Here is a 22,234-nt window from a genome sequence, read left to right as displayed (position 1 = left end):
GTGCTTTTGGCAGTGTGGGCAGGTGCCAAATCCTGCTGGAAAATGAAATCAGCATCTTCAAAAAGCTGGTCAGCAGAAGGAAGCATGAAGTGCTCCAAAATTTCTTGGTAAACGGGCAGTGGCGTTGGTTTTCAAAAAACACAATGGATCTGGCTATGAACTTTTCCACCCTTCCTCCAGACTCTAGGACCTTGGTTTCCACACAATTAAAAGAACCAAAGACTTAAACTACTTCAGTCTGTGTGCATTGAATTTATTTAATACACGAGTTGAATTACTGAAATAAATGAACTTTTCCACGACATTCTAATTTATTGAGATGCACCTGTATATATATCGAAGTGGTGGTGGGCCGCCTGGACCAAAAAATGCCAGGGCCGATTTTTTGTCCCAGTCCAGCCCTGCGTTACGCAGTGCCTGAAAATAGGCTAACTTCCGTCAACATAACCAACGTGACCACTTGCTTGCATAGGGAGCGTGCTGGGGACTATTTTCAGGCGCTGTGTAATATCATTGCGCCTGCTGCACCCATGGTACGGCAGCAAAGTTCCTTGATTATTACACCGGAATGAGAGTATAGTTCCTAGCCATATCGACCTAGAAAATCGCAACTTTTCATTTTCCGTCGGTCTTAGTACATGATGTAAAAACAGAAAAGTCAATTTTTTTAATAGGAAAAATATAAAAACTCTTTGCGAGATGCTAACGGTCTAATCAGAATCAATGATCTATGCTTAGCTACAGCTAAAAGTGCTACTGCCAGATTGGCTGAATGGATTCGAAAACTGTAAAACTCAACTGTTTAACTCTAGGGGAGTTGGAAAATGAGCCTATTTTCAAAAATAGTGGAGTGTTCCTTTAATAAAACACAATCTAGGTAGAAAATTTAATTTTATTGTTAGCTTCCGGATTTTACTGTATCCCTTCTAACCACAACCGAAATTGTGATAACTGCGTTTGTTATGCTTCCGTCTTCTGTCAGCTGGCTTTCTGATTGGATATTGTTTCCTTTCACGTGATAATCTCCAGATCGTAAGCGCGTTTGTCCTCAGGGTTCCCCCCAAACATAAGGATTTATGATGTTCTATTCAACATGTTGGATATTTACGATTCATGATCGGGGCACCTCCGACGTTCTTCCAAAGAGAAAGATTCAGTCACTCTTAACACACCTCACACCACAGGAAAATCTGATAAAATAATCTTTAGAACCACCAAGATAATAGGGACATTACCTAGGATTGTCGGAAGGGGAGAAATTGGCCCAAAATCAGCCCGATTATCTTGTGGTGTATACAATTACTTAAGTACATAGAGAGACGCTCTATTTCACTGGAGGCAGATCGTTGACTCCTGATGAGTTTGAGTGCCAGATGCGCGGTGTGAAAAAGTGTGTTGGGGACACTCTAAAGTTCAACACTCTTTGTTCCATTCAGTTGTGGATGCTGCTGATAGAGCATTATTCACCCAGACCGCTGCGGCCCCGCAAAGAGACGCGTGTGTTTTACGTTACTATAACATCATACAGTTGCTTCTTTAACGGACGCTCTGTTGCATAGTTACACGCACCCTGTCACTGTAAACTGGCCTGTCAATCATCTTGCCACAGTTAACATCCTCCACATTTAATTTCATTTAACTTCCTACCATATCGGAGAGAAAAGAAGTAGCACGTTGATCTGCGAGCCGTGGGTCTTCATGCAGAGAACTCTGCTCATATTTTCTGCATAATGATGCATTTAAAAGTTAATGAACAAATAGATGTTTATAAAAGTTTACATTGCTGTTGCAGATGAAAAACAACACAGATAACATTAAATAAATATTTTTTACCAGGTTAAATGTTGATTATTAGTAACTCAAACCCCTTTATCTAAACCTCTCTACTTAACTGTTGGTCGTGCGCATCCACCATGTTTGTCGTTTTTAATGCTTTTTATTTGTGTTTGTAGTTCTCAACCGAATCATTCGTCAAAGCGCAATGGATTGTGGGTAATATTAGCCATTAGAGTGTGCACGGATCCACACTTCAAAAATTTACCTGAAATAGTAGACCATCCGGGGACTTTTGGCATACTCTTTTCAACATACTTTGGGACACACTAACTCTAATCTCACATACTATTTAGGATGGATAGTATGAACATTGGGACGCAGGGTAAGTATTCGAAAAACAGTAGGTGAAAAGTAACCGGATGACCTATTTCTTCCGCCCGGATTCTGAAGTGCACATTCGATGGACACTTTACTATCCCATGAGGCCATTGGAGAGGATTTATGAATGGCAGTGAAGCGTACACAACTGATGTTGGTAGGTCATGTGACAGTAACAACATGGTGGATATTGTACATCTGAATTTCATTCATACTACCCATATTCATACTATATAGAACATACTTAATGGTCGTGAAGTAAAATGCACCTTACATTTTTGCTGCTAGAGGTTGCATTTTCAAAACAATAAAAAAGGCGAAGTTTTATGACGCTATGAAGGAGAGTGGAATGATGGGAGATGCCGTTTTCACCATCTAGAGATGTTCGAATCATGTTCATGGATGTAATGAATACATTTTTTATTACCTGTACCTTATAAAGTTATTCAAACAGCAAATAAATTATACAGAGAAAGCAAGCAAAGAACATTTACATGGTCAAGGAACAGTAACTGACTTCAGTCTAGCGCGAGTTTAAGCACGCTCAAAAAAACTCCCCTTGTTCAACACTGTTTGATTAATGAATCTCCTACTTACATCATACCTACATCTGCACTTTGTTGTTTATGATGAGAGAATTCGCGAGAGAGCAGAATTTAGTCAGTGAGCGCGCACTGAACAAAAAACCTCTGGTGTTTCAGCGATGACTCATCTGAACGCTTCTGATTGGCCATTGCATTCATAAGCTCAACAGACTAGTGTGTGATTGGTTATAACGTGCAACACTGTAAAAACGCGTAAAAAAGAATCATGGTGCAACATTGAACAGATCTAAATTTAATGCTGAGTCAACTCTTTTCATTTCATTTTCATTTTATTTGCGACAGCCATAATGGATTTAGTTTAACTGTACAGCAGCATTTTTGTCCACGTGTGTTGCCATAGTTGCGGAATCCGATAGCACGGATATTACATCACTGATAGACGACAATGAACCGGGACGAGCCATTATTTAAATTGGAATTTCTCTGGATTTACAAATCCTTTGGAACTTTTGGGATAACATAGTGTAACTGCATAAAATATATAACACTGTGCAAATGTTTTTTGGATATTTTATTATGAAAATCTTACATATTGTGCCTTTAAAAAAAGTTTTCCCAGAAATACTTCCCTATTTAATGCATTTTTTTCTCCTTACAAATTGTATTATCGGCATAACAATTTGAGTAAATGTAGCTGTGTAAAAGGTAGGGGATGATGCCCTCCTTCTAGAACAATGTGTATTTATGTTTAAACTGTAACTTAAATTATCATGTTTATGCTTCTCATTTCTTTAGCTGGCACCATTTTGGAGAGAATTTGGCTCTTTTTAATCTCTCTTTTTAACCCATCATGTTGTGTGATGCTGAACTCTCGTATGAGTTTCTAATGGTTTTGTATTCTTTGCATTGTTCTAAACATTAATATTTTTTGCAACAATAGCATGCTCTGGCTCAGTGGCCTTACACCTAATTTAAATCTATTTTTTCAGACATTATGATTTAAATGGTGATGAGTGTACTGAGAATAACTCTTTCATCTTTACATTGCTGTTGCAGATGAAAAACAACACAGATAACATTAAATAAATATTTTTTACCAGGTTAAATGTTGATTATTAGTAACTCAAACCCCTTTATCTAAACCTCTCTACTTAACTGTTGGTCGTGCGCATCCACCATGTTTGTCGTTTTTAATGCTTTTTATTTGTGTTTGTAGTTCTCAACCGAATCATTCGTCAAAGCGCAATGGATTGTGGGTAATATTAGCCATTAGAGTGTGCACGGATCCACACTTCAAAAATTTACCTGAAATAGTAGACCATCCGGGGACTTTTGGCATACTCTTTTCAACATACTTTGGGACACACTAACTCTAATCTCACATACTATTTAGGATGGATAGTATGAACATTGGGACGCAGGGTAAGTATTCGAAAAACAGTAGGTGAAAAGTAACCGGATGACCTATTTCTTCCGCCCGGATTCTGAAGTGCACATTCGATGGACACTTTACTATCCCATGAGGCCATTGGAGAGGATTTATGAATGGCAGTGAAGCGTACACAACTGATGTTGGTAGGTCATGTGACAGTAACAACATGGTGGATATTGTACATCTGAATTTCATTCATACTACCCATATTCATACTATATAGAACATACTTAATGGTCGTGAAGTAAAATGCACCTTACATTTTTGCTGCTAGAGGTTGCATTTTCAAAACAATAAAAAAGGCGAAGTTTTATGACGCTATGAAGGAGAGTGGAATGATGGGAGATGCCGTTTTCACCATCTAGAGATGTTCGAATCATGTTCATGGATGTAATGAATACATTTTTTATTACCTGTACCTTATAAAGTTATTCAAACAGCAAATAAATTATACAGAGAAAGCAAGCAAAGAACATTTACATGGTCAAGGAACAGTAACTGACTTCAGTCTAGCGCGAGTTTAAGCACGCTCAAAAAAACTCCCCTTGTTCAACACTGTTTGATTAATGAATCTCCTACTTACATCATACCTACATCTGCACTTTGTTGTTTATGATGAGAGAATTCGCGAGAGAGCAGAATTTAGTCAGTGAGCGCGCACTGAACAAAAAACCTCTGGTGTTTCAGCGATGACTCATCTGAACGCTTCTGATTGGCCATTGCATTCATAAGCTCAACAGACTAGTGTGTGATTGGTTATAACGTGCAACACTGTAAAAACGCGTAAAAAAGAATCATGGTGCAACATTGAACAGATCTAAATTTAATGCTGAGTCAACTCTTTTCATTTCATTTTCATTTTATTTGCGACAGCCATAATGGATTTAGTTTAACTGTACAGCAGCATTTTTGTCCACGTGTGTTGCCATAGTTGCGGAATCCGATAGCACGGATATTACATCACTGATAGACGACAATGAACCGGGACGAGCCATTATTTAAATTGGAATTTCTCTGGATTTACAAATCCTTTGGAACTTTTGGGATAACATAGTGTAACTGCATAAAATATATAACACTGTGCAAATGTTTTTTGGATATTTTATTATGAAAATCTTACATATTGTGCCTTTAAAAAAAGTTTTCCCAGAAATACTTCCCTATTTAATGCATTTTTTTCTCCTTACAAATTGTATTATCGGCATAACAATTTGAGTAAATGTAGCTGTGTAAAAGGTAGGGGATGATGCCCTCCTTCTAGAACAATGTGTATTTATGTTTAAACTGTAACTTAAATTATCATGTTTATGCTTCTCATTTCTTTAGCTGGCACCATTTTGGAGAGAATTTGGCTCTTTTTAATCTCTCTTTTTAACCCATCATGTTGTGTGATGCTGAACTCTCGTATGAGTTTCTAATGGTTTTGTATTCTTTGCATTGTTCTAAACATTAATATTTTTTGCAACAATAGCATGCTCTGGCTCAGTGGCCTTACACCTAATTTAAATCTATTTTTTCAGACATTATGATTTAAATGGTGATGAGTGTACTGAGAATAACTCTTTCATCTTTTCATCACTTTAATAGTTTTTCCATATTGTTTTGATATATATATTAAGGAGTTGGCAGTCAAAATTAAGCAGTTGCTGGATGATAGATTTTCTTCATTCTTTCTGACAAACAACAAAAGGCAATGTGAACAATGTTTTCTAAATGTTTAAATTGCAGTATACAACATTTATTATAAGGGGGATAGAATCCACAGCTCAGTACTCACTACTCATGAGTACTTTTAAATAAGCTACTCTTTTACTCTTACTCACACTACATTTTTTGGAATGTAATGGTACTTTTACTTTAGTATATTTTTTCCGTACTCTTTCCACCACTGCCTGGGTGATGTTTCATGAACTCTATCACACCCTTCATTCACATTTTGTACTAAAATAAAAGCCTCTTTGAGTTGCCTGACTTTCACATGTCCGTCTTAATTTTCCACCACAGCAGTTTATCTAAAGATTTAATGCAGGATTGTTTTTGTTGTAGCAAACCTCCGTGTTACGTTATGTTTTTTCCCCCCTGTGGTTTTTAGGTTATGTGTCTACAAAAAAATAAAATAAAAATAGATATTCAAGACTTGGTATGCACTGACATTACAGGTTACAGGGGATTATTATGGGTTTTTATCATAACACATGTCAAACTCATTCACATGTCAGTCAGTAACTAGTGAAAACATTAACTAGCAACAAAGGCCCGGTGGTCCAGGGGGATATATGGGGCTCCATCACCAATGACAGAAATGACAGATACAGCCCTTGGAGTATGAGCGCTAGGGACCCTGATGGATAATTGGCCCCGATGCCCTTTCATGAACTGCTGCAGTCAGATCATTTTATTACTTTACTCAACCTGCCATTTTCATTCTTGTAAAGGAGCTCCAAATCTAGTGAACAAACAAGTTTTTTTGATTTATTACTTTAAAGATGTAAAAGCGTTTATATATCATATATCAAATATGATATACCAAGGGTCTCCAACCCTGCTCCTGGAGAGATGCTGTCCATCAGAGTTCAGCTCCAACCCCAGCCAAACACACCTGAACCAGCTAATCAAGATGTTCAGACAGTAGACAGTATCTCTATCCAAATAATAATTACAAACAATTACAATTATATATAATAAAGGTGTAAAATAAAGCAAATTTTCCACATCATTGCATTCTGTTTTTATTCACAATTTGTACAGTGTCCCAACTTTTTTGGAATCGGGTTTGTACAATGGATTAACCATTTTGTATGGTGTATACACGCATAACATCTCTCTCTCTCTGAGTGGATGTTGGGAGTGAGTGGGCGGAGTCGGCGTGAGTGTGGTGTGGTACGAGTGAGTTTTCTGTTCCTTCTTAAATCTTTTTTTGATTTTGTTGAGTTGGTTTGTAGAAAATAAAGTTTTTCTGTTAAGCTAGAAGTTGCGAACGCTGCTTGCCAGAGTTTGCTGGTAAGCAATGGCGGCTGTGGTGGCGCCAGTGTCCTCTGTGGCGTTCGAGTGTCTTTCACGGAGACACGAAATTAAAATCGCGCAGGTGATGAATTGTTCTGTTGAGGAATGTAGTTTGGGTGGTGAACATGGCCTTGGCCCAACTTTTTTGAGATGTGTTGATGCCATGAAATTTAAAATCAACTTATTTTTCCCTTAAAATGATAAATTTTCTCAGTTTAAACATTTGATATGTCATCTGTTGTATTCTGAATAAAATATTGAAATTTGAAACTTCCACATCATTGCATTCTGTTTTTATTCACAATTTGTACAGTGTCCCAACTTTTTTGGAATCGGGTTTGTACAATGGATTAACCATTTTGTATGGTGTATACACGCATAACATCTCTCTCTCTCTGAGTGGATGTTGGGAGTGAGTGGGCGGAGTCGGCGTGAGTGTGGTGTGGTACGAGTGAGTTTTCTGTTCCTTCTTAAATCTTTTTTTGATTTTGTTGAGTTGGTTTGTAGAAAATAAAGTTTTTCTGTTAAGCTAGAAGTTGCGAACGCTGCTTGCCAGAGTTTGCTGGTAAGCAATGGCGGCTGTGGTGGCGCCAGTGTACTCTGTGGCGTTCGAGTGTCTTTCACGGAGACACGAAATTAAAATCGCGCAGGTGATGAATTGTTCTGTTGAGGAATGTAGTTTGGCGGTTGGAAAGGCTGTCGGGTATGAGAGTATCTTGTCAGCATCGAGAATGAATAGTACTGTCGTTGTTTTTCTCGACGCTGTGGAGAAAGTGAACAGTGTAGTTCAAAGTGGGGTAATAATACAAGATACGTTTACCCCAGTAATGCCTTCGGTTCAGCCAGCAAGGAAGATTACATTGTCAAATGTTCCTCCTTTCAAAAAGGATGATTTATTATTGGCAGAATTATCAAGGCATGTAAAAATAGTCTCTCAAATGAAAAAAATTCCCCTAGGTTGTAAATCACCTTTATTGAAACATGTTGTATGTTTTAGACGTCAGGTTCACATGATTCTGAAAAGTGAAACAGATGAACTTAGTGTGGCCTTTAAATTTAAGATGGATGGATATGACTATATTGTCTTTGCATCATCTGAAACAATGAGGTGTTTCAGATGTGGACAGGAGGGGCAAGTAAAACGTGCCTCTAAGAATATGAAAAGAGTACAAGTCGTGGATTTTTTTCCTGATCAGAGAATGTTTGTTGAGACAGTTGGAACATTATCGATTTGCAGTTTTTATAGGCTTAAAAAGTTTGTTGCTAAACTGAGACAAGAACTACAAACAGAAAATGGGTTTGAAACAACATGATTTGTTTGTTTCCTTTCTTTTAAGGGATGTTTTCTGTGTTATTTTTCTTTTATTAATGGGTGCAGTAAGGGTGGGTTCACTCAATATAAATGGTGCAAGAGATATACAGAAAAGAATGTTGTTGTTTGAACTAATTAAACAGAAGAACATTGATGTAATGTATGTACAAGAAACTCATAGTGATCACATCAATGCTATTGACTGGAAAAGGGAATGGGAGGGAGAAGTGTTGTTAACACATATGAGTTCTAATAGAGGTGGTGGGGCTGTTTTATTTTCAAAAAGTGTTTTGCCTATATCACATCAGGTGGAAGAGGTACTAGCTGGAAGACTTATAATAATACGGGCTGAATTTGAAAAATATAAGATGGTTTTTATAAATGTCTATGCTCCTACAAATGGTACAGAAAGAGTTATTTTTCTAGATAGTATAAATACAATTTTACAGAACTGTAAAACTGATGAATATGTGTGGTTGGGTGGAGATTTTAATTGCACAGAAAATGAATTATTGGACAGGAATCATGTGGAGCCTCACGCGACTTCAAGTCGAGTTCTCCGGAAATTAATAGAGACACACAGCTTATGTTATATATGGAGAGAATTTAATGGTAATGTGAAGCAATATACATGGTTACATTCAAGAGATAATTTTCTTTCTATGGCAAGACTTGATAGATTTTATTGTTTTAAACACCATGTTGTGAGAAGATGTGTAAATGTGCCAGTTGATTTTACTGACCATTCTTTGGTTGTATGCCAGGTTTTTATTGCGAATGTCAAGGTTAAAAGTGCATTTTGGCATTTTAATACATCATTGTTAAGTGATTTGAAGTTTAAGGAAGTGTTCTGTTTCTTTTGGAAGCAATTTCAGTTAAGAAAGCAATGTTTTAGTGATTTGAGAAAATGGTGGGATTATGGAAAAATTGAAATAAAATTGCTCTGTCAACAGTATGCTTTCAATGTTTCTCGAGATATTACACATGCTATGAGAAAATTGGAGTCTGAAATAGTAAGTTTACAAGCTTTAGCTGATGTTAAAATAGAACCAAGACAAGCTGAGACATTAAAGTCCAAAAAATCTCTTTTAGAGAATATGCTTGGTATAAAGGCACAAGGAGCTTTGGTAAGGTCAAGGTACCAGAATTGAACTGAAATGGATGCTCCGTCCAAACTTTTTTTCAGTCTGGAGAAAAAAAATTGCCAATGCAGATATATTCACTCTTTATTATCTGAAAATGGACATGTGTTAACGGAGAGCTGTAAGGTTCTATGGGGAGCTGTATAAGAGTGAATATGAAGAAAACGGTTCACTGTCTGCCAGTTTCTACGAAGGATTGCCCATTGTTGCTGAAGCTTCAAAGGCGCAGCTGGAAAGACCTTTGTCTAATCAGGAGCTTCTGAATGCCCTCAAAAGTATGGAGGGTGGGAAGTCTCCGGGTATTGACGGACTCCCTGTGGAATTTTATAAGGAATTTTGGTCTGAGCTTGGTGAGGACCTGCTAAGTGTCCTCAATGAGAGCCTGACAGAAGGCTACTTGCCTTTGAGTTGTAGAAGAGCAGTTATAACACTGCTTCCTAAGAAAGGCAATTTGCAGGAAATCAAGAACTGGCGTCCAGTAAGTTTGTTATGTACTGATACGAAGATTTTATCTAAGGCCTTGGCCAACAGACTGAAGGAAGTATTGGAACAAGTTATTCATTTGGATCAGACATATTGTGTGCCAGGTAGATCAATTTTAGATAATGTTCATCTAATTAGGGATGTTTTGGATGTCTCAGGTTTTTTGGGAGTGGACTTAGGACTTTTTTCAATTGATCAGGAAAAAGCTTTTGACAGAATTGAACATCAGTATTTGTGGCATTGTCATGAGTCTTTTGGTTTTGGGTCAAATTTTATTAGAATCATTCAAGTAATGTACCATAACATTGAAAGCATGCAACCAATGGTGGTTTAAGTGCCCCCTTTAATATTAGCAGGGGTATAAGACAAGGGTGTGCATTATCAGGAATGTTATACTCACTAGCTATTGAACCAATGTTAGCCAAATTAAGGAATAAGATTGTGGGTTTATTATTTCATTGTTCAGGGTTGGAGCATTGGAGCATTTAAAAGCATATGCTGATGATGTTATGGTGTTAATTAATAGCCAAAAAGACATTGATAATTTAGTCTCTGTGTTAAAGGATTTTGGTTTAATTTTATCTGCCCGTGTAAATTGGGAAAAGAGTGATGCTTTGGCAATTGGAAAATGGGAGGAGGGTTTACCAAAGTTACCTGAGCAGATGAGATGGAAAAGAGGGGGTCTCAAATATTTGGGAGTTTTTCTTGGTGATGAGAATTGTGGAAAAGATAGAAGGTAGACTTAAAAAATGGAGTTGGATTCATCCACAAATGTCTTTTCGAGGAAGAGTGTTGGTGATTAATATCTTAGTAGCATCAACTTTGTGGCACAAACTGTCTTGCATGGATCCACCTATTGGCCTTTTGCCAAAGTTACAGTCAAATGTTAGTTAACTTCTTTTGGGACAAACTACACCGGATACCCCAAAGTGTATACTTGCCAAAAGAGGAAGGTGGACAGGGTATGGTGCACTTGCAAAGTAGGTTATCGACCTTTCACCTACAGTTCATTCAGAAGTTTTTAAAAGGGTCTGAAGAGCTGGTATGGCGAATGACAGCTAGAACAATTTTAAAGAGGGTAGAAAATCTTGGATTGGACGCTGCTCTTTTTCTAATGGATTCAAGGAACATTGGTTTAAATGGACTACCATCTTTTTATCGTGGACTTTTTAAAGTTTGGACATTTTTTATTGTTCACAGATTGGAAAAAACATGCTCATTGTTCTGGTTGCTTGAAGAACCTTTGGTTAAAGGAGCCAGGTTCGATATAAGTAATGAGAGCATGTTGGGACTCACGCAGATACTGTGCTCCTCTAGAACTCTTCAACTAAAGCATATAGTGGATGTGGCTGGGACTGAACTGAATAATGTGGATGCAGTGGCCAACTTGATGGGACAGAAATCAACTCGTCATACTGCAAAGATAAATGAACTTTGGAAAAGGAAGTTAACGGAGGAGGACTTGAGTTTGCTAAGATGGGTCTATAACTTTGGATCGGACGGACCCTTTTCCAAAACTTGGTTTCACACCAGATTTAAAAGATACATCAGGACCTTTATTAGATTTGGAAGAGTTTACGAATTTGGACTTAACTATGCTGGAGGGGAAAATGTTGTATAAATGTTGTGTGAAAGTGTATAATAAGGCAACTTTGGATAAGAGAAATGATACAGTGTGGAGAAGTAAATTTGTTTTAGATGAGGGAATACGACCAGTGTGGAGAGTTTTGTATAAACCACCATTGACAAAACGTGTTGGGGATTTACAGTGGAGGATTTTACATGGAATTGTAGCAGTTAATGCTTTTATTTCTGTGGTTAATCCCAGCGTTGATGACAAGTGTATTTTTTGTGGATGTAGAGAGACTGTATTTCATTGTTATATGGAATGTAAAAGAGTAAGTGTAGAGAGGAATATACTCAACGTAAATTTATTCTGGGTGCTGGTTATAGCCAGAAGCAAAAGATAAAATGGCAGTTAATTAACTTCTTAATGGGTCAAGCAAAACTTGCTATACTTACTACAAGAAGAAACAAAATTGAGAATGTGCATGGTCATGAGACTCTGTCAGTTTTTAAAGCATTTGTAAGGTCTAGGATTATAATAGATTTGCGGTATTATAGAGCAATGAATGATGTTGAAACTTTTGTACAGCAGTGGTGTTATAGGGATGCTGTCTGTAATGTGGTGGAGGGAGAGTTGTGTTTTGATATTTAGTGGTGTTAATTTTTGATGAATTGAAAAAGTGATGTAATAAAGTTGTTTTGTTAAAAATCAAAATCTCTCTGTCTCTTGCTCTCTCTCTCTAATCTCTCTCTCTCTCTCTCTCTCTCTCTAATTACTGCATTTCTTGAACATGAAGGAAAATCTACAGCTCATTCAGTCACTGAGAGATAAGGATTATTTGTATCACAACTTCATGATTTAAAGTGATTTGTTTCAGTCTTTTTGAATGCAACTTTCCCGAAAGAAGTGCCTCCCATAATTTAAAATGCAGTTGGCTCACTAGGAAAAAGTTGAATGGGGGCAATTTCGGACACAGGAATTTAAGTAAGCCCCAACCACTATCCCTCATCTCCCAACCCCCGTTGTTCTCTGAGAAATGCTTTATAGCGTTTAGCTGTAAATCTGTGATGCATAAATGTTACTATACCCGAGAAACTCCAAACCTTTACAGCATTCATCTGCTGTATGGATTTCATTAAAGACTTTGCATGGCTCATATACTGTCTAGTAATGACATATCTTTGTAGTAGGCCTAAACTTACGAAAGAATCATGGAATCATGGTGTGAAAGTGCTCACTAAAAATGAAAAATGCACCCAGTGGCAATATCTTACGGTCAGTCTGCCATCATCCAGTTTCATCTGAGGTGTAATTTGAGTACTATTTTATACATCTGCATCTGCATGTGCATGTTCCAGGCATGCTGTTTTGATATGGCTTAAAGCAACTTTTCTACAACACTCAAAGGTATTTAATGGGTCAAATATTTCTCAAGAAAGTTTCCTGTGAAAAGCATTTTTCATTATACAGAATTTGAGTCATTTAATGACAATGAAACAAGTTTAAACAGTCACAGTTGATGTCTTTTCTTTTGGCAATGTCAGTCAGTCCACAAATCACTTGTTTTTGTCAGTAATTCATCTGTAAAAAAATGTGCTTTGCTGCCAATAAAGCAAGTGAAATGTCCTAAAGCCTGGAAGCGAGTAGAACATTTGTGTGTGTGTGTGTGTGTGTGTGTGTGTGTGCTAGAGCAATTTTGATTACGGTGAAGTCTTTTGGCAGATTCATGTTTTTAGTACAGAAGCATGATCATTGTCTTTGCTCACGTCACAAGTTCCTCATTTCATAATAAGAAACTGATGTCAGCACAGGCAGGTGATGATAATTGTCTCCTCACTGAACTTGTACTTTTCCTGGAGGACTAAACCCGGTTTAGTCTATCCATTTAATTTTTTTAAAAACATTAGCATTTTAACTTGAATGTGCAAGGCTTCGGGTCAGCCAATTCCACTTATTTTATCTGTACAAATACAGCCTTTTATGCTGCTTGACACTGCAAACTTGTATTTTTTACTGGCTAATGAATCAGATCTCTCACACATTCACAGGAAATAGCTTACATCAGTGTTGAAATATATGGTGAATAGCACATTGGTGCCTGCTTTATAACCGATTATATGACTAAGGCGAGTTGGTCCTGACTCTGGAAACCCCCTTGCGCATGGATATTACACGCACATTAAACATTTTCTATTGATTATTGTCTGAGGACAAATACCCCATTTTTGTTATAAAATTAAAACTGAAAACTGCTGTTATAATTCTGTCTTTATTTCCCTCAAATATTTACTATATACCAGTATTTAAAACTAGTATTCAAAATTTTGGTTTTGTGATTTTGTCGGATCATACCACTGTTTAGTTGGAGTTTGGTTGAGCACCAGTGTTTTTCCCCTGGGGTCTTTAAGTTATGTTTCCTGCCCACAACAAAACCCCAATATACTCAAGAATTCTGCACTGACGTTTGCTACAGGTCACATAATCAGTTATGGGACTATCTACCCATTACCCATTGATCACTATCATGCAGTGTAAAGTGTGAGAGACGATTGCTCTTTCAGCATCACTGTACACATTAGATCAGGGGTCACCAACCTTTATCACGTAAAAGACCTGCAGGTAAAGATAGAGCAGTGCCCCCAGACATAATGGGCCTCATAATCACACGTGAACTCTGTCGTAAGTTGATTTGTGCACACGGATCTACGCTCGTTTCTACGTTAGATTGATAAATGAGGCCCATTGTGTTATATTTTAAGCCTGGCCTATAATAACATACAGTGGGTATAGAAAAGAATCACCCTCCTTTAAAATGGTTTGTTTTGTTGTTTTGCAGCCTGAAATGAAGAAAGACACAGTTTTTGTTTTATCCAGCTGTATTTACTCATATTATAACATCTAAGTGAAAGATATAACACCAACATGTCAGAGAGAAAAAAGACCAAACCAAATCACTGAATTGGAAAACGGATCACCCCCTTGTGTCAGTATTTTGTTGAACCACCTTTTGCTTTAATTACAGCCTTTAGTCTGTTGGGATACGTCTCTACTAACTTTGCATATCTAGACTTTGCAATATTTGCCCACTCTTCTTTGCAGAACTGCTCAAGTTCAGTTCAATTTGAAGTTGACCATTTGTAGACTGCAGTCTTCCAAGTCATTCCAAAGATATTCAACGGGGTTAAAGTCTGGGCTTTGACACGGTCATGCAAGGACATTCACCCTTTTCTCCTTTAACCACTGTGTGCTTTCAGTCATTGTCATGTTGGAAGGTAAACCTTCTTCCCACTGACAACTTTCTAGCAGAGAGCAGCAGATTTTCCTCAAGAATTTGACAGTTTTTTTGCCCCATCCATTTTTCCTTCTATCCCGACAAGTGCTCCAGTCCCTGCTGCAGAGAAACACCCCCATAACAGGATAATAACACCTCCATGCTTTACTGTATGAATGCTGTTATTTGGATGGTGAGCTGTATTGGATTTCCGCCAGACATATCGTTTGGTGTTGAGACCAAATAATTCATCTGCCTCAGAATCTTCGAGGTGCGTTTTGGCAAAGGAGACTTGAAGAGTTTCTTGAGGAGTGTCTTTTTTTCTTGCAACCCTCCCATACAAGCCACATTTGTGGAGAATTTGTGATATTGTTGTCACATGCACACAGTGACCACTTTGTCATACATTTCTGCAGCTGCGTCAGAGTTGCAGTAGGCCTTCCTCCTGGCTCTTTCATCCAGTTTGGAGCGATATCCTGATTCAGGGAGGGTCTGTGTTGTTCCAAATACCTTCCATTTCTTATTAATAGACTTCACTGTGCTTCTAGGCATTGATAAATCCTTCTGGGTTTTTTTTATTTTGTATCTATCTCTTGACTGTCCACAACTTCACCCCGGAGATCTTTTGACAGTGCCTTGCCACCCATAGTTGATTGTTTGCTTCAGTTGCACTACCAAGGCCTGAAATGCTCCAGGAAATCTCTTTTCATGCTGAGCTAATCAAAATGACCACAGCTGATCACAGTTGAAAATCAAATGGCTTTGTGTGCCATTGAGAAGGTGATTACCTACAAGTCATTTTTAGGAGGGGGTGATCCTTTTTCCAACTCAGCGAGAGCTTTTTTCTGGCATGTTTATGTTATATCTTTCACATGGATGTTATAAGTTGCACTGAGTAAATACAGCTGGATAAAACAAAAACTGTGTCCGTCTTCATTTCAGGCTGCAAAGCAATAAAATGTGATTATTTTAAAGGGGAGTGATTCTTTTCTATACCCACTGTATGTAGTTTTATATTCATGTATTTACTTGCTTTGTCAGGAGGATGCTTACATTGCAAAGTCATAATTTGAAATAAAATATTTTAATTAGAAGGGACAAGAGACATTTAGCTGAATTTTACCTTCTTATCATTAGCTTAGGTTAAACCTAATATTGCAGACCTTCTGTCTGACTGATCTTGGTTCGCATCAAAATTGCTTGTACATGCACTTGGAAATACAATGCAGTTTAAATGTTTAAATGTCCAAATCTAAAAAGTCTTTATAATGCATCTCTTTGTGTTCTCAGATTGAAACCATAATAACTGCGTAGGAGCCAGATCTCCTTTGACAAAACTCTGTCTGTCTGAACTTGCACAGGAAGTTGCACAATATGTCGTTTTGATTCAGTATCCCAAAGGCAAGATCAAAGTCCAACCTTTTTGTTCTCTTGAGTATTGTGCAAGCTTCATGATTAAGGAGGATGTGTAGTTAAATTTTTTTGCTTAGAGGAAAAGAGTTTTTAGCATACTCTCACTTTTGCTGTTTCTTCTTGTTCCTTTTCCTCTTTCACTTTTTATCATCTTTTGTGGTTAAGAATAGCTGTCCTTGTCTGACATTTGAAATGTCTCCTGTAGAAAAGCAGTTGAGACTATGATTGTTGGTGCTTAAAAACATCAAACTTTTCACACACTTTTCAAGCCATTGGCAGATCAATTTTACAGTTTCATATTCTCTCATATGACAATATTTTCATCAGAACTGATTTTGATCTTTTTTTTCATAAAGCTTTAGGTTTTGTCTAGTAAAAAGGACGTGTGACCTCATGTTGGAATCCCCCATACTCCTGGAAACCACACATCTGGGTATATACAGATAGCAGACAATGTATACACCACTTATCTCTTTGTTTTTCTTCATTCACTTTTTTGTTTTTTTTAGATATTCATACTTTATTTAAAACTCGCTCGAAAATACAATTCCAAACCATGGGTTCTATTTTACATATTTTATAGATTTTTGAATGTTGTTGCACATTGAAATGTGGCTATGAACTACACTGTGATTGTTAGCGATTTAAACTGAAAAAGAATGTAAAAAGTTTTATTATCATATACAGTGATTAAAGACACATCATTTAGCTGTAAAATTTTGTTACCACTAAAGAGTATGCATTTGTATTATACTCAAGTAAGCAATACATTGTCAGTAAAATATTTTAAAATATATTTTAAGTAAAAAAGTATGAATTCCCTTATAATTAATGAGTAAAATGATATTCCCAGAATTCCCAGCATTAATTTAGAATGAAAAAAAGTTGTTTCTTAATTTTATCGTAATTCAGAATCAGAATCAGAATCAGAAGAGCTTCATTACCAAGTATGTTTACACACACAAGGAATTTGACTTGACGAAAGCAGCTTCCAGTGTAGAAGAAAGTACAAACATAGTGCAGACATACATGATAGTGCAGACATATCATGTACATTGTGCTGTTTTCTGTTGTAATATGTTATTCAATTAATGTTTGTTGCATGAATTTAGTGTGATATGTGTTACTCTAATGGCGTTTTGTGTGAGCAACCCTCTACTTTTTTGTTATTATTGCCCACCAATGATGGAGACCTTAATCTGATGAACTTTATTCCTTCCATAAATTTATCAATAGCATATTTTACAGCAAAACAGATTGTAACAGCTCAAATATGTTAGCATATTAACATTAAATCATTAAATGACATAGACAGGTCCACCAAAATGCCATAATGCTAGTATTTTTATAGCAAAGTTCTGGCAGCCTCTGGTGCAATTTTTGTATTATATACAAAAATATGTACAAGTGTATTTGAGATCTGTTTAAGAATGCTGAACTCTTAATATTAAGATATTAACAGTGATGATAACTGACAGCTGTACGTTTAAATGTTATTTCCTCTTAAATTCTTGTTATGTGTCTAACTGCCATTAAAGCATACAAAGTCTTCTTCCCACACATGAAACTCAAACTAAGGTGTATATTAAGGTAGCCAAATTTTTAAGATTACTTCACAGGCCGCTAGAAGTGGTAAGGGCAGAAAAGCATGTATGAAGATGAACAGGTTCCACAAGGATGTTTGGAAATTTTCAATGGTGTAAAAATTTGACAGCTTATACATGTAAGCTATATAAGCTGTCACACACACACACACACACACACAAATAATAATAATAATAAATGTGAGTGTATAAACGAAAAAAAAGTGTGAGAACACAGAAGTATGTACTAGAAGAGAGTTCACAATAATTACATGTCTCTATAGTCTATTTCTATGAACTAAATCACCATAATAATCAGAAGCAAAGAATAAAAACACACTTGGATATCAGCTAGGCATGACAGGAATTATGGCAATTCTGGGAATTCTCACATGACTTGGGAAATTCTTCATTGTCTTTTTCAGGATGTGTCTGTTCAAATAACACACTCAAACTCTTTCTCTCGAGAGGCATGAGCCACTGGAACTTTGAGTTAATAATACCAAATGGCAAATCAGTCACTGATGTTTGTTATTTTAGATTGTTTGGGTTTTGGAGATATTTTCCTCACTGGGAAATTTTTGTAGCAAAATTACAATCTGAATCTGATTGATAATTTCTCCTTTTTTATTTTATTGTTTTCTGTTAATAGAAACAGTTCCAGGGCCACAATTGCTAGACCCAAGCCCACAACATAGTCATATTCCATTATTTGTAAAGCACGATTTAAAAAGATTGCAGTGCATGTCATTTTGACAGTTATGTGGCATGGTTTCATAATGCACATACTGTATGTGATTCATTAACTTTTTACATTAATAAGATAAATAATATACCCATGTGTAAATTTATTGTCTTATGTTAGTAATTATTTGTTGGTTAAATACTTGAATTAATAACATTTTTATATATAATAGGTAACTTTCCCAAATCACTTTATTCAGTCGTTATTCTGAGAATAAATTGTACCAGAAATTGTGACAGTTACTTTTTGTCACAAATGTATTCTTAATATTCAAAATGAAAACACAAACACAGAAATATTGTTTACTTCATAGCTTTATTGCCATTAGTTTTGTTAGATTTGTTCTTCATGTTCCAGTTTAAAACATTCATCAAAACTGTCTTATAAATAAATAAAAATATATTAGGTTAAGGTTAACATATGTATCTCACATACTCCTTAGACATAGCTTAGTCATTTCTCTGATCATTTTTCTTAGGCTACAGTCAATAAAAAAATAAATAAATAAATGAGTACATTAATTTAACACACATGAATTATAAAGCAACTTTAAAAAAAAAAGTTTTAGAGTCAAAGGTATTCATTCATGGAATGGTAATGCACTTTTTACAAAAAAGTCAAATGAAATCAGTTCATGTAGTTTGTTCCAGTTGCTCAGTTCATTCAGAGTGAAGTGTCCCAAAGAGCTTGTCCCAGTGAGTGAAGTATGGAGCATAGTTGGACTTGAACTTCTGATGGTGGACATCATGGTGCGGAGCTCCTCCATACAGACCAAAAGGCACCAGTCTGTGTGTCGCCCATGGCAGGTCATAGCCACAGTGGTCCTCAACTGACAGCCACATGTTCAGCAAATGAAAAAGCATCTCTGTCATAGGATGAACCCCCAGTAACATGGGATTCACTGCAGCGAAGTAACCCAACGACAGAATCTCCCACGCCCCCGAATACTCAGTGGCCAGAGCGAAGGTGGACGTGTATTTGTGATGCACCTTATGGAAAGTGCAGTAGAGCCAGGGTACTTTGTGATGCAGAAGATGCCATACAAAGTACTGAAAGTCAAAGAGAAGCAGGCAGGCAGCAAGGTCCCAGATGACTCGCAGAAGCCCTGGTGCCATCACTGGGTAGCTGACAGGTCTCCAGTACCAGTGCAGGACACTCAGTGGGAAGATGTACACAGCATGGTTGTAGAGGGAGAGTGCGAGGCAGCTCCACATCATCTTCCAAGATACGCTGGTCTTCTGTTGAATTTTGTATCTCCTTATCCATGCTACCCTAGATGATAGGGCATCCAGAACGACAAAAGGCAGGCAGAAACTTAGGTGGACTGTAATAGAGAAGAAAACTGGGAAATATGGAGACCTAAGCACGGCCTCGTACTGCAGAATGCTGTCCCAGATGTACTGTAGTTCAAACATTTTAATTTATCTTCAGATCTCTTTCTGAATGGCAGCACATGGGTACCATGGCTTTTATAAAGTATAGAAGTCCCGCCCTCTTTCCACTACTCGCGCTGCAAGTCCCCTAAATGGCTCTTCCTGCTGGAATTTCCCGGATATTTTGCGGTAGTGTGAGGAGGTAGGCTAACTGGTGTCATGTTTATCAGATAGGCAACTATATAAATCTCTAAATATAAAAATCCTGCAATACTTAAGAGACTGAAATGGTTTATTAGCCTACAAAAATATTATAATATAAACGATAATGGAAAGAGTGTATTGAATCACAGTGCAGAACGAATAACTAAACAAACAACACAAAAGAGTAAAGTAAGATTCAGAACCTGTAGACGAACTTACCTATAGGAAATGGCACTGAAGCCTACCAGTTATTCTTTGTAGATAGCAGTTAATCTCGCCCAGTCTCAGTTGCTATTGATATTCCAGATTCTGATTATTTAAACCAAATAATCACAAAATATGACAGTTAATATTCAATTTCCGTGCGTCACTCTTAACTTCTGTAAGAGTATCTCGAGGAACAGCAACGAGACTGACAGTGGAAGAGTTTTATCAAGTAAACACCGCCATCTGCTGTTTATAACAGGCAAGTGCTGCTGCGACAGGAGATTCGCCAGATGGATGCTCGGCAACGGCGTTCTGAATCCGCGCTTCCTGAGCTTCACGAGCGCGCCGGCTCGCTTCCCCCGTCTGCGCGTCCTGAAGCGTTTGATCAGCGCAGCAGCTCCGCCAAGTACAACGTTCAGCAAAACGTCCGAATAAACGAAATCCGGTAGAAGATTGTGTGGTGTGTTCTGCCGAATGTTCAGCAGCTCATCCCTGGTAAAACTGATCGTAACATTGATAACATTCAAACGTGTTATCAGGATTTTTTGCCACACTCAATTTTTGATTGACTTGTCACCAGGGCAGGATTTAGGGGGGCGGGGGCCCCTGAGCTTGAGGTTGTGTTTGGGCCCTATACCTACACTACAAATGCCCTCAAATAGAACATCATTATGGAGTAACACAAAGTACACAAACATATGCTTTGAGGTTCACAAATAGTACAATTAATATGCAACATGTCTAGGCTTCGAGCAAATAACTTCGAGCAAAAAAAAAAAAAAACCCCAGAGATGTTGGCTTATTAGTATTATAAAAGTTATTGTCATATCTGTGTCCTCTTATGTCAGGTTCTTATTTAATCAATAAATTCAATCGAATGAAAAGACATGCTGGATATTAACAATCAAATGAAATCACTATAAACAAAATTCATAGATGGATCGTGCATAAATGTTAAGTTTAAATATAACATTTTCATGTAGACATATTAAATGATTGCAAAAATGAAATAAAGCCCAATGGTAAGTCCGGCCATGGTTGTCACACATCTAGGACAGTTTGTTTGCTTGACAAATGTGTGATGGAAGGATAAACAAACCAACCAATAACATTTTCAACTAAAACTACACAACACTGCATTAAAAATGCATTTCATAGAAACGCTACAAAATGCGAGAATAATTATGGCTTGAAACTTACAGGGATTGCCTTACAAGGATAATTGTGTAGCGAAATAAACGAAAAATAAAAATCTTTGGAATCTTAGTGGTAATCTCTTTTTTTCTTTCTAAATTCTGTTTATTTATTTATTATTAATGAATGTAGGTTATTTATTTATGTTCTTTCAACCTATATAAAGCCCGTATACAATATAGGCTAAATTGTCGATAATATACTTTCATACATTGGTTTTATGACAAATAAAAATTATTACAAAAGTAATTAAGATCAACAATTCCTTTCACACCGTATCACGAAAGCGAAACCTATCCCTCTGCTTCTTTAGTTTCGTTTTTGTGACATCGAATCTTTCAATACGCAGTCTGAACGGAAAGAACATCCTGGAATATTAAATGAGGTGAATAGAACCTAATGAAACAGACACATTTATCAACCAAACCTGTCTAAAATACGCTTATACAAACAGATTATTTTCATGTTCTTCAGTTTCATGTTCAACTGGTGTAGCCTACATCTCTTAGCAGTCATATTTTTCCATCATAACATATCTATCCAATCTTTCTGTCTTAACTTTTTTTGCAAAATAATGTGGTTATATATATATATATATATATATAT

General features: G+C 36.9%; 2 protein-coding genes across 2 annotated transcripts in view; one reads left to right on the top strand and one right to left on the bottom strand.

Annotated features, from left to right (window-relative positions):
* The first annotated feature begins 15,595 nt into the window (after window positions 1-15,595).
* The window catches only part of LOC107594210 (interferon-induced protein with tetratricopeptide repeats 5-like), an 11,381-nt gene continuing 4,742 nt past the window's right edge, over window positions 15,596-22,234 (top strand). Inside the window, exon 1 of the mRNA XM_016284169.1 lies at window positions 15,596-15,624. Within this exon, the coding sequence (XP_016139655.1) occupies window positions 15,596-15,624 (29 nt within the window). The remainder of the gene's footprint in view (window positions 15,625-22,234) is intronic.
* On the bottom strand, window positions 18,947-20,080 carry LOC107594211 (cholesterol 25-hydroxylase-like protein). Its single transcript, XM_016284170.1, has one exon. It carries the CDS (start codon window positions 20,063-20,065, stop codon window positions 19,310-19,312), a length of 756 nt encoding a protein of 251 aa, XP_016139656.1. The 5' UTR covers window positions 20,066-20,080; the 3' UTR covers window positions 18,947-19,309.

Source organism: Sinocyclocheilus grahami, unplaced genomic scaffold (genome assembly GCF_001515645.1).
Source record: "Sinocyclocheilus grahami isolate Dianchi unplaced genomic scaffold, SAMN03320097.WGS_v1.1 scaffold180.1, whole genome shotgun sequence".
NCBI lineage: Eukaryota > Metazoa > Chordata > Actinopteri > Cypriniformes > Cyprinidae > Sinocyclocheilus > Sinocyclocheilus grahami.
Note: the sequence above shows the minus strand (reverse complement) of the source record. Positions and strands in the feature narration are given on the sequence as shown.

Coding starts and splice junctions, on each gene's coding strand:
- LOC107594211 (XM_016284170.1), bottom strand. CDS start 20,065: ATGTTTGAACTACAGTACATCTGGGACAGCATTCTGCAGTACGAGGCC.